Source organism: Myotis myotis, unplaced genomic scaffold (assembly GCF_014108235.1).
Source record: "Myotis myotis isolate mMyoMyo1 unplaced genomic scaffold, mMyoMyo1.p scaffold_m19_p_6, whole genome shotgun sequence".
Classification (NCBI taxonomy): Eukaryota; Metazoa; Chordata; class Mammalia; order Chiroptera; family Vespertilionidae; genus Myotis; species Myotis myotis.
This window is the reverse complement of record NW_023416368.1, coordinates 7,212,764-7,231,695: the sequence shown is the minus strand read 5'-3', so window position 1 is coordinate 7,231,695 and position 18,932 is coordinate 7,212,764. Positions and strand designations below refer to the sequence as shown.

Below are 18,932 nucleotides of genomic sequence, written 5' to 3'. Positions count from 1 at the left end.
TGATTCCTGGTCAGGGCACATGCCCAGGTTGGGGCTCGATCCCCAGTGGGAGTCATGCATGAAGCAACCCATCAATGATTCTCTCTCATCATTGATGTTTTTATCTCTCTCTCCCCCTCCCTTTCTCTCTGAAATCAATAAAAACATATTTTAAAAAAATTATGAAGTAGGGAGAGCAATGAAAGAGAGTAGATTAATTCCATGATATCACTTTTATAACAGAGTTGGTTTTAATTAGAAATAAAACATGTAACTAAAAAAAGTCATAACCACTCCAGTTTTTTAAGTTTTTTTCATGACTATTTTCATTTTAGAGGAAATTTTTGGAAATCTTTTTTTGTGAAGAAGAAACATTTAATTGAATTTTCAATTATTTCCTCCAATTTCACTTCTTTTCTCCTGTTAAATACAAATAAGATTAAGTTTGAGATTTGTATTTACATAGTATCTCTACTATATGCTGATTTTTATGAGAGCATTTAAAATTATATTTGATCTATTTATCCATCTGTCATTTTGTATACTAATTATAAATGAAAGTTGACTGGAATGATATTAACAATGTTTTCCTTTTTCTGGGTAATGAGATGCAAGATGATTCTTTTAGCTTTTATATTTCTACTCTTCTTAGTTTAAATTCTTTATAACAACACATGTCTATTTTAGACAAAAATAATATAGTCTTGATGATTTGAAACACATATCTCCAGATATTAGCACCGATTAATATTAGGTGATAGGAATGCGAATAACTGGTTTTTTAAATTGTATTTTTTGTAGTTTTTAATTGTTTTTAAATCTCTGCTTCCTATACTCCCTCCTTCCCCCCCCCCCCCACAAGTGGAAAGAGCATGGGCTTTTGAATCAGAAAGTTATTCTCTGCTCCACTACCCACCAGCTGAGGGACCCTAGGTAGGTAAGCTTCCGTTTTCTCACTTGTGAAGTGGGTTATTACCACCTTGCTCCTGGGCTTGCTCCGAGGATAAAATGAGAGAAAGTAGAGAAGCTGGCCAGCTCCATGTCTGTGTCTGAGATGCTCGTGTTGGTAATTCCCTCTCCTCCCCCATTATAGAGAGTGACACTGAAACTTTACAATATGGCCAGGGAACCCTGAGGCTGGCCCTCTCCTTGCCTGGGATGGGTGAGACTAGCCCTGCCCTGCTTGTGTAAGAGATTTACTCAGTCGGGTAGATGAGGAAGACAAAAACCTGCCCTGGAACCTTAGACATGAATAAATTTCCTTTCTCTAGAGCTTAAGCATTTGGACTAACTTTTTATTATGAAGATAATACTTTGTTGTCATAAAAAACTAAACAGTTCAGAAGGATACCTGTTGCTAAGCCTTAGACACCCCAATGCTTATTTCTTTGTCCACATTACACTCTTAGGCTGCCTCTTCTACCCAGAGGCAGCATAAACATTCTGTGTCCCGACTTTACTAGTAAATGTGGAAACACATGTAAGAGTTTATTGGGCAGTCAGAGTTCCACATAAAAAAGCAGCGCTCTTTCCCCCCAGTCACTTCCTTCACTCACACTTGGTTGACATCTCCCCTGATATTTAATGACATCTCAGAAGAAGACTTCATTTCCATATCCAGTGTAATGTTCCCCTCCTTCTTTGCTTTCCCCAGCTTCCATGAGGTTGGGGCTGGGAGTCTGAAGTTCTCTCTTTCTCATTCTCTGTCTTCCCTGATCACATGAGCCCAAAGATCAGCCTGTCCCCTGCACCTGTAGCCATGTAGCCAGGGAATGAGATGCCAGCCACCCCCCAACATCTCTGAGTGGATATCCTGGACTACACCTCCAAGCTTGTAGTGGGTTTGGGGTATGAGGGAGCTATACAATGCCTTCCTCGGGTGACCACATCTGCCACCTCCAAAGATCTCTCTGTCTCTCTGTCTGTCTCTGTCTCCCTTCTGATTACACAGACCGTGGTAGTGGAGGTAGCCCAGCTTTGGGGGTAGCCCAGCTTGCTCAGACTCTTCTTTATGAGCCCTTCTGAGGGAATGTCTGCTCCACCCTCAGTTATTTGCTACCTGAGTCTCTTTCTGGGGCAACAGAGAAAGTTCCATTCCATCTACTGATACACACGCTATACCAGCCATGTGTGTAAGATCACACAGACATTAAGTTGTAGATCTTGATTCAAATCCAGGCTTTGGTTCCAGAACTCACCCTCTTAACACATTGCGGACCAGTAGTTTTATTGCTAGCTTTACCCAGTGGCCAGATAAGTTTCTGTTGAACGAGTACAAAAAACGTTTTACATCAACATTACAGGCACGCTTTAAAATTAAATACCCATTGCATTTTGAAGTTATTTATTACATGTTCTTACAAGCTAATATCTTTTTAAAGTCTGATACTTTGTGAAACACTGTGTAATACGAAGTGAGAATTCTTGTGATCCATCCGCAATGTCTTTTAACTACTGATAGGTACTAGCTTCTGTTTGATCTTAGTTTTATTAGATACCTCAATCATACAGGAAAGTCAAATACACCCAGGCACTCACCACTCAGGGAAACAAACATTAACGTTTCCCACGTTTACTTCAGACTTTTTTTCAGAAACAAAAATTTTAGAGGCAGTTGAAACTTCCTCTTTACCCCTCCCTTATTCCATCATTGTATTTTTGTCCACACTGTAGGTAACACATCCTGAAATTGAGATTTTTTTTCCCCTCTAAGGTTCTGTACCTTCGCCAGACATGTTTACGTTCATAATCCTGTTTTTTTTTAAAAAAAATAGTTTTTGCAAAAACTCTATGGGGTAGGTGTTATTTTTCCCATTTTACAGATGGAAATGCTGTAGGTGCTGGGAATAGCACCTGGTGTCTGACCCGTGGGGTCAAACCAAACCCGGGTCGAGCAACCTTAGTACTTGATTTCTGGATAAGAAAAGAATTCAGAGCCAAGACCCAAACTCGCTAGAGAAAATTTATTTGAGCAAGCAAAGAGAAAGTACACTGGAAGAGAAATTTCAAGCTGGGGGTGGGGGGTGGATGAGGTGGGGAGAGGGGGACGGGGCTAGGATTCCTTTTTAAACCCTAGGAGGATAATTAACTGCTTTCTTCTTCAAACTGACCTATCAGGGGCTGTTCTGTCTTCTGTTCCTGCATAGAAGTTAGCCTCCAGCCCTCCCCCGCTCTCCCCCCTCCCCGCCCCCTTGTTCTCTACCGGTGGGGGTCTACCACATGACCAACCACATGCCAGAGGAGAAAAGGTCAGGAGAATCCCACCTGCATGACCGGAGGCATTCTAGGGGGGAGAGAAATCCCAAGGGCAAGGTCTTGAAGTGAATATTTCCAATATCTGCTCTACCAGTTCCTTTTCATCACTAGGTGTCCAGGGTGTTCCGCCCTGGTGACCTTCTGTAGCTGGCCCGTTGTCCTTGCTCTGCTCATGTCTGTCTAACTGCCTACAACTGAGGCTTAGGTGACAACCAGACATCATGCTGCCAGGAGGTGACAGAGAGAGGACTGGATCTCTAGGCTGTGATTCCTTTTTGGTGTGCTGGGATATTTTTAATCTCTCCTCCCTCTCCCTGCCACCTGCAACTCATAGGTGACTAGAGAATTTAGGTACATTTCATTTCGGTATTTGGGATGTGGGAAGAGCGGACAATGGGAGTATTTTGGCACTGCACAATTGTCCAGAAGAATGGTTAAAAAAATCCCTTTTCTCATCTCCCCTCACAATGCACTTTGTGAGTGTTCCATTTAAGAAAAGAAGTGCAATTACATGGGCAGGATTAGCACAAAACCTCTTGCTATTATTTAGCCAGAAAGAACGATGAGCCCGGACAAGTCCTGGGGTAGGGTAAGCGCTGTGTTACACTGAGCCTGCTTTCGCTCAAAGCTCAAAGTCTGTTGTCAAGGATTTGGCTGTGCGTGTGCCTACTCTTGGTATAGGCCCAGTCAGGTCTTGGAGTACAGCTGGGTAAAACTGACTGGGTACAACTGGTCAGCTGACTTCAGAAGGTCACAGAGTTCAGAGATCCAGCAGGGTGGGGATGTCAGCGCTGAAGTAGTTGACGCATTCTCATCACCTAGCACAGGGAGATGGTTGTAAGCCCTTCTCACGAAGTGTCACTGGGATTTATTTCTGAAAGCACCTAACCCCATGTACATGGTAGGTGGACAATCAGTGTTGGTTGAACTTGCATCTTGGAGCCGAATGTGTATCTGGGGGTAAAAGTCAAGAGACTCTGTGCTCAGGAGTGAACTGAAGTTCTGAGAATTAGGAAACCTACAAGTGTGCACAAGTAACTGAGTCTCAAGGGTCAGAGCTGGCAAAGTCCCTGGAATGGAGCCCCTGTGACAGAAATGCAGATGTGGGCATGAGCTTTGGGCAGGGACTATTTGTCCCTTGATTGTTTTCCTGTTTTCTGGTGGATTTTGGTGGCCTTAGCCATCAAGTGGATTCAGGTCATTGCAACCAAGTGACCCTTATCTGTATTTGTACTCAAAGAGACAGTTATCTGTATTTATGCTCATCTCACAGGGGACATTGTGGCAGAACAGCTGGGAGGGCTGGCTTTGAAGCCATGCAGACATGCCCTTGAACCCTGATTGTGAGATTTGGCCCAGTACATCAATTGACTTGAATCTCTACTTCTTTATCTATAGAATGGGAATGTTAATACTTAGCCCACAGTATTGATATGAGGACTAAATGAGAAAATGCATGTACAACACTTAGCATACAGCTTTACATGAATTAAACCATCAATAAATGGTAGTGAGTGATATTACAGAAATGCTCTCACACGAAGTTGGTGGAATGGGGGAAGAACTGTTATTGTGCAATGCTTTGGAGTGTCACCTCTGGAGTCAGATACTTGGGTTTAAATCTTAGTTACGTCACTCACCAGCTGTGTGACCATGAGCAAGTTGCTTAGTCTCTCCGTGCCTCTCTATTTTCACTTGTAGAAGTGAGGCAGTAATTGTACTGACTTTCTAGGATTGTTGTGAAGATTAATTTATAATTAAAAACAAAACAAAACTAAAAGCTTGACCATAGTTGCTTGCACACAGCAAGCACTCAGAAAGGATAAGCACTGTCATTAGTGGCTAATTATTACCAATAATGATAGAGAAATTAAAGAGGAGCATGAAAATAGAATGCCATGCTGTGTGGAGTGGTAAGGTTTTCACCACTGGAAGTATTCAGCTGGAAAGTAGCTTAGTGGGCTGTGGTTTTGGGGATTTGGGTGCTGGGAGGATGAAGATCTTGGGCAACCACTATTCTCCTTCCTACATTAAATAGGAAGCACGGTATGATGGCTGCTTATGTTCAAATCCTGACACTGTCACCAGCTGCGTGACCCTGGGCAAGTTCCTTTACTTCTCTGTGCCTCAGGTAGACCACTCTTCTGCAAAATGGGGGGATTATTACACTTCCTATCTCATATGGTTGTTATGAAGATTAAAAGGCTTCATATCCGAAGAGTGCTTAGAATGGTACTTAATTCCAAACCAGAGAATCTTTCTCTCCAACCTCTGTTCCTTTCTTTCTGCTTTCCTTCTCTCTTTCCTTTTACCCTTCTTCTCTCTTTCTTCCTCTCAAAATAGGAGCCACTGTGGGTCCCAGTGGCCTTGGAGCTTTCTTTAAGCCCTGCCCCTCAAACTGTGTCATGATGGGAGGGGTGACTTTGCATTGTAAGTTGTTTGCTCTGGGACCTGCTCTTCAGTCTGTGGAGAACATATTTCAGCTACAATCTGTCAGCCTGGGAATGAGGGTTTGCTAATGAGGCCCCCGACAGACACGTTACATTTACGGGGATGACAAATGCCACTACTTGGCTGTGCTTGACTCATTTCAAAGACCGGTGGGCTCATCACAGTCATCAGTACTTGCTATGCCGAGGTTAGTTTTGTCTGAGGCCTGGGTGCAACTTGGGTTTGTGTTAATTGTATCATTTGATATTCCTGCAAAAAGAAGAATCTTTTAAATGTCTTTTTACCCATCCCTGAACTTGCCTGTTTTGTAATGACTAACTTTTGCAGATCATATTTAGATGTCATTTGCTGCTGTTAGAACTGGGATATTATTTTAGGATGTTTGCCAAACTCCCTTAGCCTTTCCATGTCCTTGAGGCAGAGGCTGAAACATGCACATGGACACAGCACCCAGCAGGTGATGGAGATAAGGGAGGGGCTGGGTGGCGGCCGGTGAGCTGGAGGCACCTGCTCTGTCTCAGGGACCAGCTGCTCCTCCCCACCAGCCAGCTGTGACCATGGGAGGGCGCTGGCCATCTCTGCTGGAACCTCCTGTGTTTTTTTTTTCCAAAGGAAGGAGGAGACTTGCTTTTATGTGAAATTCCTGTATTTGTAGATGCTTTTTGGAGATGTTGGCAACCAACAGCTGGTTGAAGCCCAGGGGCTTCCCGACTTGATTAGTATTTAAGGTCCAAAGCAGTTTGCAGAAGTTTCTTTGCTAGTTAAACACACACACACACACACACACACACACACACACACACACACACACACAACAAAACAAAACAACAACAACAACAACAACAACAACAAAAATACCAGTAATAGACTTGTGAGAATAGATGAGAGACCTGTTTCTTTGTTTTTTCTTTGCAGACTGGTATAGGGGATACCTCATAAAGCACAAAATGTTGCAGGTAAGATGAATTTGTTTTGGTTTGGGACAGTACTGGGTATCTTTACCTGCCATTCCTTAGCAAGCAGGTTCCACCCATCCCTCCTTGTGTCCTGTGCTTTCCCACCTCTACAACTTGGTACTCAGGAGCCTCAACTTCCCCTTTCATTCTTCAAGGCCAACCTGCAGAGCCCTCTCCTCCCTGAAACTTCCCCCAATATGCCAGTCATATCTGATTTCTCCCTTCCTTGAGCCTCATGGTACTGTGCATTTTATATTTGAAATTGACCTACTGCTTTCCTGTAGAGTGCTTCGGGCATTCATAGTTTCCTCACCTCTGTGTCGCCATGACAGAGAAGAGACAGGGCTGGTCCCTGCCCTCGGAGAGTTCCCTTGTTCCAACCTCACATTACACCGTATTTGTCTCCATGAGAGCAGGTGCCTGCTTTGCTCCTCTGCACACCTCGCACAGTGTCTAGCGCAGTGGCAGATGCCCCTACTGTGCCTATTGGTTGAATTTAGGAAGGAATTTCGGAGTAATTGACAAACTGTTATTATTAACTGAGCCACGCTTTTGGAGGAAGGAAATAACAATAGATGCTTCTTCCTTCCTCCCTGACAGTGGTGTGTTGGGAGGCATGAGCCTACTTTGCTCTCTAAAGAGCAATCAAATAAATCCAGGGAGAAAAGGACCTCAAATCAAATGAGTCCACTTGCAGCCAGGGAGACGCTTGCTCAGGACGTGACCTTCTACCTGCTCGTGACTGTGCAGGGGGACTGGGCACAGAGGGGCCAGACAGAGTGCCTTGTCTCTCTTAGAGTGAGTCCTTCAAGCACCCCTGTCTTGCCCATGTGACACGTTGAGCATCCATGTGTCAGCTGGGGCTAGAGCATCCTTTGAAATCTAGGGCTATTGTGGGATCTAGAAGAACTGATGGAGAACTGGAGGGGACCTGGACCTAAATGGGTGGATTTAGAACCCAGCCCTTGCTCTGTGGATGCTGGGGTTATTCCTTTAAAGTTTGAGAGTTTTTCCAGTAGTGGCTTTTGGAAAAGCCATGAGGAACTGGGGTCAGTTGTGTCTGTGGGGATGTGTCATTCTATTGTACTTGATGTTTTGTTATGTATATTAAGCTATGTTATCTCATCTTATTTCCAACAGGGCATTTTTCCTAAGTCCTTTATCCACATCAAGGAAGTGACCATTGAAAAAAGAAGGTACTTGCCATTCTTCACTAGGCTTGGCCTTCAGTGGCTTATGGGGTGTCTCTGTCCTGTCTTCTTTGAAAGCATGACTTGGTGGATGTGGTCTGTCTTTTTCGTGCCTGTGTTTATCTGTGTGGCTCCTTTCCCTCATCTAATCCAAATTGATTCCTGCTCAGGTCTGATTCTGAGTGGGTATCAGTACGTTTGGAGAATCAGACTTTTCATTGGCAACTGCCTTTGGACTGTACTAATTAAATTAACCGTGAATAATGAGCTTGAAGGGCCCACCCCAGTAAAGGAGGACATTAAAAGGGAAGCCTCTTGCATTTGCATAATGTAATTGGTGTGGCTGTCGGAGGGGACAGCAAGTTCACAGCAAGGACCCTCTCAGCAACTGCAGCTTCAGGCAAATTGGCCAGCATTTTGTCCTGTTAGCACCTGGGTCCCAATTTCACACCGCTTTCTCTCCTGCCTTAAATAGAAATATTGAGAACATCATTCCTGCAGAAATTCCTCTGGCACAAGAAGTGACGACGACGCTTTGGGAATGGGGCAGCATCTGGAAACAGCTCTACGTGGTGAGACTCCAAGCCCCGTTCCCAGGGATGGGCGCTCCTTGCAGTCTTCGTTTGGTTGAAATGTGGAATGTAGCCTTGAACAGGGCAAGGGGGCTTTACTGATATAGTAGGACACAGTGTACACGAGGACATCAAGGCCCAGAGGGGTTCGGTGACTTTCTCAAGGCCACACAGCCAGTTAGTGATGGAGCCATAATAAATGGGGGTCTGGCGTGATCCTTTTTTAAACGAATGCAAACATTTTCAAACTTGAGTGTCTTAAAGAATCACCTTGAGAGCTGTTACAATCTAAAGCTTACTTCAATGGGGCTCTGCTGTTTTAATAAACTCAGGGGATTTTGATTTCCTGGTCTGCTTACAACACCTTCAGAAACACTGTTCTCGTATGTTAATTAACTAATGGCTGCTGTCCTCAGATCTATGAGGAAACTCTGACCCTGGAAAAACAAAGAGCGCATTTTGCATCTGTTTTCCCTGTATTGAATCGAATCTAATTTGAAGTCCTCCTTTGATGTTTCTGAAGTTCTAATGAAAGCAATTAGCTAAGAAAACCATTAAGCTGCGAGTGAAAATGTCAACCACGGCTCCCCCCCGCATATTTGTTACAGCACCTGCACAGCTGCTGCTGTACACACACGGTTTGCAGACTTACTTTTACAGTCATAAATGTTAACTCCCAAGTGGATATTTCATAATATATGGTCATCGATGCCTCCAATTCCGTAAGTTCCCCGACAGTTGTTAGGAAAGTTTGGGGTACCGACAGTAGACTTGAGGCTCATGTGGAGCATTATTCATCTCCACTCCCCTTTTGAAAACATCTCATACACATTCTCCAGGGAAGCTTGGTGTTTCCCCTGGAGAAATCCTTGACAGCAAGTCCATCGTGCCCTTGACCCTAGTAAACAGCTCCTTAAACTTCCAATATTCCAGTATCGCCTTCGTGAGTCTTGCCTTATTTCCACACCATCTATGTAATGTGTACTTAATACCTAAATTGGCTCCCTTTTTAGTAAACTGAAATGATTCGCATAAGGAACTGTATAGCAAGCTATTTCATTCTAGCATTTTCTGATTCTCCGACACCAATTGGATGCCCTACGATTCAATTCAATTTAACACTGACTCCCCAGAGTTAGTGTTAGACGCCATAGATTTAAGGGCTCAACCCTGCAAGATTTGTCACTTCAGATGCCAGTCACAAGTCCTGCGTCCCCATTTGGGGGTTCTCATGATTCCTCCCCAACCCCACCTCGGGCTCTGCTCAGAGAGTTCTGGAAAGAGCTGTATTCATGGTTACTGTTTTATTAGAAAGGATACAAGGCAGGAACAGCCACATGGAAGAGATGCCCAGGAAAGGCACTGGGGTGGGAGTGGTCACAGAATTGCTACGCCTTCCCCAGGTGTGCCACCATCCCTATATTAAAGCAAATCTAATCTGTTCACCATCTGGGGAGTTCCTTGAACCTTGTTGTGGAGGGTTTTAATCAAAGTCTCATTACATAGTCATGATTGATTATATCATTGACCATTAGTGATTGAGCTCAGTTTCTAGCCCCTCTCAGCTCCCTGGAGGTTGGGAGTGGGGAGGTGAGAGGGAAGCTTAAAATTCCAACTCTCTAACCACATGGCTGGTTCCTATGGCATCCAGCCCTCATCCAGAGGTTGTCTAGGGGCACTACCAAGTGTCATGTCATTAGCCTAAACTCAGGCTTGGTCGAAAGGAGCTCATTAGGAATAAGAAAAGACACTCCTATCTATCACCCAGGGAATGCTAAGTATCTTATGAGCTGTGCCAAGACCTGGGACAAAGACCAAAACTATGTTTCATTATACCACACATGCTTTCCCAAATGGAAAGCTAAAAGTACTTGGCACCATTAGAACATCATTCAAATAAATAACATTGAAAACAATGTTATTAAATGCTTGCTTTAGTACCTGCCAAAAGCTTTGAGCCACAGACCTTCTCTCTCTCTTTGTTAAAAAAAACAGAAATTAACCAATGTGAGAGAGAAGTTAGAGATGTATTACATGAAGCTGCAACTTTCTCCTTGGCTTGAACAGGACAGGAGGAGAGTCACCGTAGAGGCCCATAATATTTGGCATTATGTCTTTGTTCCATTAAAAGCCATATTGTATCCCGCAGATTGTATGCATGTCACACTTGGGGAAAACACTCTTCTAGAAATGGGCCTTTATCACCAGAGAAATGGCCCTAGTTCCCAGCCTTCAAGGGGCCTGAGCTCTAGGGCTGGGGAAAGTTTCTCATCTTCTCTTCTTGGTTCTTTGGGTGGTCTACTAATTAAATTAATATAAGACAACTTAATAGGAGAGAAATAAAACAAATTAATTTCATACTTATGGGAGACCCAAAGGTTTGAGACTCAAAAGGCAGCCAGGTGATGGAGGCTTCCAGAACATCCTGAGCTCAGGACAGGGGAGGGGTCTGGGAATACAAAGTGGAGGAAGGTCATTCACAGGAAGGCAGAGGAGAGCTTTGGAAAACTAAGCTTGCTCTGTTCTGCAGATAAGTTTCTTAGGTACAAAGGTATGTATGGTGAGAGCTCTCTTCCTGGTACAGGCCCTCTTCCAGTGTAAATTTAGGCAGTTGAGGGGGAGGTAAAGAGAATTTTCTGAATCTGTTGGCTTTTGATTGCCTTTAGCTTGAAATAGTCCTCATGTCAAAATCTGCTCCCCTTCACAGCAGCTGCTCATGGTGTTCCTGCCCAAGCATCTTTTGGGATAAGTCAGAAATCATCCTTTCTTTAATCGAGAAGTGATTGGGATTATTACCTTTGCTTTTGGGAAACCCTTGTGGCCCAGGGACAGAGGGGGTATATGTCAGTGACTAAGACCACCACCCAATCCTTTTGTAGCTGGGGAAGGGTACCTCCTGCACAGGTGACTGGGATTGTTTTCTGTCTCCTAGGCCAGCAAAAAGGAGCGCTTCCTCCAGGTGCAGGCTATGATGTACGACCTGATGGAGTGGCGGTCCCAGCTTCTCTCAGGAACGCTGCCCAAGGACGAGCTGAAGGAACTGAAGCAGAAAGTCACGTCCAAAATCGACTACGGCAACAAGTAAACGCTCTTCCCTCTGAAAAGATGCTTTCTCCCCCTGCCGACCCCCTTCTTCCCTTCCTCCCTCCCCAGACACTTGGTTTCATTTTTAGATACAAGTTGGCCACTTTCTATTTGGGAAAAGGCTGTTACCAAGGCTGTGCTTGTGTGCTTTTGTCATCACCCCCCTGGGACCCAGGACAGGCAACCAGAGAGCAGGCTTGCTTATGCAGTAGTTATTACCCGGCTGAGAGATTTAGGACACTCATTTAACCTACTTCCGAGGGGCTGGGGAGTGCAGTCATGCTGGCTCACTTTTGGCTTAGTTGTCATTTTATTCCTGCATTTACAAAACTGATCCTTAAATCCCAGTGTGAGACTTAACATCCTTCCCCATCCTAAATTATCCAAGCCCCATACTGTCAGCTAACTCATGCACAGTTACAAAAGCATTTCCTCCAAAGGGAATAGCAGAGATTGATTGGAGTTTGAATGTTGTGAAGTTAAGGAGAACATGAAAAAATTTTTTGAGGCAGGGAAACCTACTGGTAATAATAATAGTGGTAATAATATTTTAACTAACATTTAATCTGGGCTTATTATCTACCAGGCATGCTAAGTGCTCTGCATGCACTGTCTCATTTAATTCTTATAACAACTCCATGGGGTATGCAGTTGTAGTGTCCTCATTTTTTTCAGATGAAGAAACTGAGGCTCTTAAAGAGGTTAAATCACTTATTTGCAGTCACACACCTAGTAAGTGGAAGAACCAGCATTTAGTTCCAGGCTGCCTGGCTCCAGAGTCCATGGGCCTCACGACTATGTGACTTGGAGAGCATTTGAGAGCTGTAAAGGCCTCCCTCCCCTCCAAATGCCTTATTCATTTGTTTATTCATCCCAACAACAAATGAGTGTTGAGCACTTATGATTGGACAAATTTCCTGCTACGTGTGGAGGCTATAGAAATGAAAGTTTCTGTCCACTACAGGACCACAGCCCAATTAGGACTGAACTCCAGGGAAACTATTGATATGTATTGTTGTCAGTCTGATGGCTTAGGAAAAAGATGTTCTTAAGTTGATTGGAGAAGGAAGTCAAGGAAGGGTTCTGTAGGAGGTGACTCCAAGCTGAATTTCAAAAGTTAAAAGAAGTGGGTCAGAGTGCCCACTTCTTTAAATACCCAGACTGCAAAGTGGGCCACAAGTTTGGAACTTCCCTGAGGAGGAAGTAGAAAGAGCCGATGCAATGAGAATAAGATCATTTCCTAGCAGCCAGGCTTTCTTGCTTTTGTCATATGCACTTGGGAGGAGATCCAAAGAGGAAAGCTAATGGGTCCAACTTACAGCTGCTGTCCATCCCAGGAGCCCAGGCCTTCTGCCGGTGCCGTGGCTGGCAGCTGCCAAGCGTGTCCAAATCTGCTTATAATGCACACGGCCCCAGAGTGACAGGACGACGGGTTTGCCACGCAGCTGCTGCCGCCATTGGTGCAGTGGCTCTGAACACAGCCACAGCTGGGAGTGTGGGAATTGAGGGAGTTTTGCTGCTTTACAGCCATGGCATCTGTGACTTTCAGTTGTTGTGTCCTCCTGGAGGCTCCTGAGAAAAAGGACCAAGGATGGAAGGAACGGTCTGGCTCATGGGAAGCCTTTCCTGGGTTAGGGGCTCTTGTAGACACTGGGCCTCCTGAACAGTAGTTGCCTCCCTTCTGGCCTGTCTCTCCCACTGTGCTGGAGGCTCCTCCAAGATAGCAACTGTCTAACTCATGGCTGTGTGCCAGGGACAGGGTCTGCACACAGTAGGTGCTCAGTGAGTCGTCACTGAAGGAGTGCATGAGTGATGGTGATGGAAGAAAGGGGAGAGAACAGGCCGTCCCTCCATCAGCCTCCCTTCTGCGGCATGGCCCAACAAGCCCTGTGCTTTTAGTTTCATGCAGTTCCCTTTGGGGAAGTGAGAGATACCCTTAGAGACTGAGGCCCTGAGCTGAGGGGCCCCTTGCTTCGCCTCCCTTCCCCAATGACTTCAGCTGAAAGTGAGAGAGAATGGTGCACCTTGAATTAGTATTGACTCAGAGCTCTGATCTGGGGTGCGGCGAGTGGCCTCCTGAGAGTCAGAAAGCTGGACCTCTGGCTAGAGTGTGGCTGTGAGGTCAGGGAAGCATGGCCGGGTACTGAGTGCCCACAGAGTGACCAAAATCAGCCCATTTCCTCCCCAACTTACTCCATTCCTGCATTGAGAAAATTTTGTTGAGCACCAAGGTGGCCCCAAGGACATATATAAAATGCATCCTTTATACATATTTCACAACAACAAAAAGCCAGCAAGGAGGACTAATGATGATCTACTGAGCGCTTGCTATCTGCCAGGTACTGTTTTAGGCACTTTCCATGTATTAACTCATTTAAGTGTCAGGACAGGTCCCCATTTCTCAGATGATTAGGTCATTTTGCCCAAAGTGCTCTGGCATTTGAACCAGGATGCTTGATTCCAGAGTTCAGTGCTTAACCACTACATTCTACTGCCTCCCAAGGACCATGTAGATTGGAGAGAGAGAGAAAGAGAGAGAGAGAGAAAGAGAGAAAGAGAGAGAGAGAGAGAGAGAGAGAGAGAGAGAGAGAGAGAGAGAGAGAAACACACATCTGAGTAGTAAGTCATGCATTGCTTGAGAGGAGGAAGCATGAGCGAGAAGGTGGGAGGAGGCAGGGGTGGGAGGCAGGGCAGGGTGTGATAGCTCAGAATCTAACAAGACTAGTAGGAATTATTCAGTGAAGAATTGCAGGAGACAGGGAGGGAGGGGGAGAGAGAGGGAGAGAGAGAGAGAGAGAGAGAGAGAGAGAGAGAGAGAGAGAGAGAGAGAGAGAGACTGAGAGAGAGAATGCAAGAAGAGCTGTGAGATGAACATGAACAGGGAGAGGAAGGTAGATGGACCAGAACCTTGAGGGCCTGAGAGCCAAGTGGAGAAGTTTGCATTTGTCCAGGGGGCAATGGGAAACCACAGAAGGAGCCATTTCTGTTTTCTTTATCTTAAATTTTTATTTTTATTTTTAGAAAAATGCATACAGTGGGGGCTTCTTCCCTCACCTTCATCTTGGGTTCACTTTCTTGAACAGAAGAGAGCACTGGGGCCACCTCCTAACAGGAAATGTCAAAATGGTCAGTTCTCCAAAACAAATGGTCTGCTGTCCTGTGGGGGGCAGCCCTCCTGATGCTGAGTCGTGGGAATCCAGGCAGCCCTGCCCCTCGACTACTAAAGCTCCCAGCTTCAAGTGAGATTGGCAATGGATTGGCTCTCTGTGTCCAAAGAGTGAGGGAGGAATCCTCAAATGACCCCTCCACACCCAGGGTAGCTGCACCTGGAAGGATGTTTTATTCATACATTTTAGAACTGAATCCACTTTGATAAATTTTGAAGAGAAAGAGCTGGAGAGATCTTGGCATTAAATTATGTATGGGCGATGCTCCATCTTTTCCGAGGCCACGTGAGCCTCTGCTCGGCATTAGCTGAATGCATTTGTTCCCCCTGAGCACGGCCCGTTCTGCACAGTGGCTGCCCAATATTATGAGTCATATCTAGTGGGAAGTTAATTTCCTAATGAATGTGGACAAACGGGTGAACCTTGGCTCCCTTCTGTTTGCATTTGGATGAGATGAGAGACGTGCCTCTCAATCCGATTCTCAAATAATAGATGAAAGTTTAGTCTCCTTCATTTGTCTTTGCTCTCCTTGCCCAGTCTGGTACCCAGTAGTGGTGCCTAAGCAGGACCACTATTGGCCTTCTCAGAATCTCCATCAGCCCACCTCCCCTAGGGACAACTGAGGTCCTCCATCTCATCATCAAGTGCAAAAGCAGCTTCAAATTAGGCCTCTGCAAACCTACTCTGGGTTCCCCAATCCAATACTGCTCTTAAACAACTATAACATATACCATAGAGGTCAAGAGTGCAGACTAGGATGTAGTATTCCTTTTTATTAGCTGTGTGATATTGAGCACATTATTTAGCTTCCATATCCTTGGTCTTTCTTCACCAGTAAAATGGGGGTATTAATAGTATCTCCCTCAAGGGTTGTTGTAAAGGTTTACTGCATTAATACACATAGAACATTTAACAGATGTGAGCTCATTGCAAGTGCTGTGTGAGTCTTTGCTGTTATTAGTCGTCATTGATGCCAAACAGAATGGCAGATGAACTTGAAACAAATCAATAACAAAGGAGAAAGTGTGTGACCTGGAAATCAGAGAGCTAAAGAGAGATTTGCCCCCAACAACTATGTTCAAGTAGTTATTAAATAAATAATATGTGAATACCTTTTCTGCGTTTATATTATATATAAATACTAGAGGTCCGGTGCACAAAATTCGTTCACTTAGGGTGGAGTAGGTGGGGTCTCTCAGCCTGGCCTGCCCCCAGGGAATGTCTAACTGATGGCTTAAGCCCACTTCTTGTGGGGAGCGGGCCTAAGACAGCAGTTGGACATCCTTGGTGCTATTGTGGAGGCAGGAGAGGCTCCCGCGACCACAGCTGGGCTCGCCAGCCATGAGCCCAACTTCTGGCTGAGTGGTGCTCCCCCTGTGGGAGCGCACTGACCACCAGGGGGCTGCTCCTGCATTGAGCGTCTGCCCCCTGGTGGTCAGTGCACGCCATCACGACCAGTCTTTCTGCAGTTTCGGTCAATTGCATATTAGCCTCTTATTATATAGGATTGTATTACATCATATCAAATCATATATCATATTAAAACGTTAAACAAATTGAGATAAGGCACATGTTTCCTTTGACCCCCCCTTTCCATCTCTCCTAGTCCTAGGGCCCTATCTCTTCACATAGGTACCCTTGTTGATGGTCTTGGTAATTTGGTGCATTTTGTCCAAGCTTCTCTCTCTGTTCATTGTCACTCATGTACATGCGCCCAGATAACACATCTGGCTTGATTTTCTTTATATAAAATACACTGTATGCATCTGTCCATACTTTTTTTTTCATTGAGATATCTCATTAAACAAATTAAAACAATATTATAAATTTTAGATCCTGCTTCATGAAATTCCATCACAGATCACAGATTATTTAGCCATCCCCTTTTTAAAAAAATTCTTTATTGTTTAAAGTCTTACATATAGTATTACATATGTCTCCTTTCCCCCCATTGACCTCTCCCCAGCCACCCCCAACACCCAACACAAGCCCTCATCCCCCTAGTGTCTGTGTCCATTGGTTAGACTTATATGCATGCATACAAGTCCTTTGGTTGATCTCTTACCCCTCTTCCCCTTCCCTGCATTCCCACTGAAGTTTGGCAGTCTGTTTGATGCTTCTCTGTCTCTGTATCTATTTTTGTTCATCAGTTTATGTTGTTCATTATATTCCACAAAAGAGTGAGATCATGTGATATTTATCTTTCTCTGACTGGTTTATTTGTCTTTACTGCGCTTCCCCAATCTGGTACCTGGTAGTGGTGCCTAAGCAGGACAGCTATTGACTTTCTCAGAATCTCCATCAGCCCACCTCCCCTAGGGACAACTGAGGTCCTCCATCTCATCATAAAGTGCAAAAGCAGCTTCAAATTAGGCCTCTGAAAACCTTAGCATAATGCTCTCCAGGCCCATCCATACTGTTGCGAATGGTAAAGAGTTCTCTCTTTTTTATAGCAGCATAGTATTCCATTGTGTAGATGTACCATAGTTTTTTAAAAATTATTTATTGTTTAAAGCAGTGGTTCTCAACCTTGGCTGCACATTAGAATCATCTGGGAATCTTTTTAAAATCCTGATTTCTGGGCCTCATCCTCCAGAAATTCTGTTTCTTTGTTACTAATGTTGTGGCCCCACCCCATAACAAAGAAACAGAATTTCCAGAGGATGAGGCCCAGAAATCAGGATTTTAAAAAGATTCCCAGTTATTCTAATGTGCAGCCAAGGTTGAGAACCACTGGTTTAAAGTATTACATGAGTCTCCTTCCCCACCCCCCCACCCCCACCAATTGACCTCTCCCCCATCTACCCTCCCCCAAGCACAAGCCCTCACCCCCCACACTGTCTGTGTCCATTGATTTTGCTCATATGCATGCATACAAGTCCTTTGGTTGATTTCTTACCCCCTCACCCCTCGCCTTCCCTCAGGTTGTACAGTCTGTTCAATGCTTCTATGTCTCTGGTTCTATTTTTGTTCATCAGTTTATGTTGTTCACTATATTCCACATATGAGTAAGATCATGTGATATTTAGCTTTCTCTGGCTTATTTTGCTTAGCATAATGCTCTCTAGTTCCATCCATGCTGTTGCAAATGGTAAGAATTCCTTCTTTTTTACAGCAGCGTAGAATTCCATTGTGTACATGTAATTTACCACAGTTTTCTAATCCACTCATCTGCTGATGGGCACTTAGGCTGTTTCCAAATCTTAGCTATTGTAAACTGTGCTGCTATGAACATAGGGGTGCATATATCCTTTCTGATTGGTGTTTCTAGTTTCTTGGGATATATTCCTAGAAGTGGGATCACTGGGTCAAATGGAAGTTCCATTTTTAATTTTTTGAGGAAATGCCATACTGTTCTCCACAATGGCTGCACTGGTCTGCACTCCCACCAGCAGTGCATGAGGGTTCATTTTTCTCCGCATCCTCGCCAGCACTTGTTGTTGTTGATTTGTTGATGATAGCCATCCTGAAAGGTGTGAGATGGTATCTCACTGTTGTTTTGATTTTCATCTCTCAGATGATTAGTGACTTTGAGCATGTTTTCATATGTCTCTTGGCCTTCTGTATGTCCTCTTTTGAAAAATGTCTATTTAGGTCCTTTGCCCATTTTTTGATTGGATTATTTATCTTCCTTTTGCTAAGTTGTATGAGTTCCCTGTAAATTTTGGAGATTAAACTCTATTGGAGATAACATTGGCAAATATGTTCTCCCATGCAGTGGGCTTTCTTGTTGTTTTGTTGATGGTTTCTTTTGCTGTGCAGAAACTCTTTATTTTGATGTAGTCCCATTTGTTTATTTTCTCCTTAGTTTCCATTGTCCTAGGAGCTGTATCGGTAAAGATATTGCTACAACATATGTCTGCTATTTTGCTGTCCATGGAGTCTTCTGAGATTTTTATGGTTTCTCATCTTGCATTTAAATCCTTTATCCATTTTGAATTTATTTTTGTGTATGGTGTAAGTTGGTGTTATAGTTTCATTGTTTTGCAAGTATCTGTCCAATTTTCCTAGCACCATTTATTGAAGAGACTCTCTTGACTCCATTGTATGCTCTTGCCTCCTTTGTCAAATATTAATTGAGCATAATGGCTTTGGTTGATCTCTGTAGCATAGTTTTTTAATCCACTCATCTGCTGATGGACACTTAGGCTGTATCTAAATCTTAGCTATTGTAAATTGTGCTGCTATGAACATAGGGGCACATAAGTCCTTTCTAATTGGTGTTTCTGGTTTCTTGGGATATATTCCTAGAAGTGGGATTACTGGGTCAAATGGGAG

The 18,932-nt window shown here is 44.2% G+C and overlaps 1 protein-coding gene across 2 annotated transcripts in view; it reads left to right on the top strand.

Moving 5' to 3' along the window:
• Positions 1–18,932, top strand: part of DOCK2 (dedicator of cytokinesis 2) — a 374,655-nt gene that overhangs the window by 17,601 nt on the left and 338,122 nt on the right. For both annotated transcript variants that reach the window (XM_036312510.1, XM_036312509.1), the window contains exons 3-6: positions 6,601–6,641; positions 7,782–7,837; positions 8,307–8,403; positions 11,336–11,484. In XM_036312510.1, coding sequence (XP_036168403.1) covers positions 6,601–6,641; positions 7,782–7,837; positions 8,307–8,403; positions 11,336–11,484 — 343 coding nt within the window. The remainder of the gene's footprint in view (positions 1–6,600; positions 6,642–7,781; positions 7,838–8,306; positions 8,404–11,335; positions 11,485–18,932) is intronic.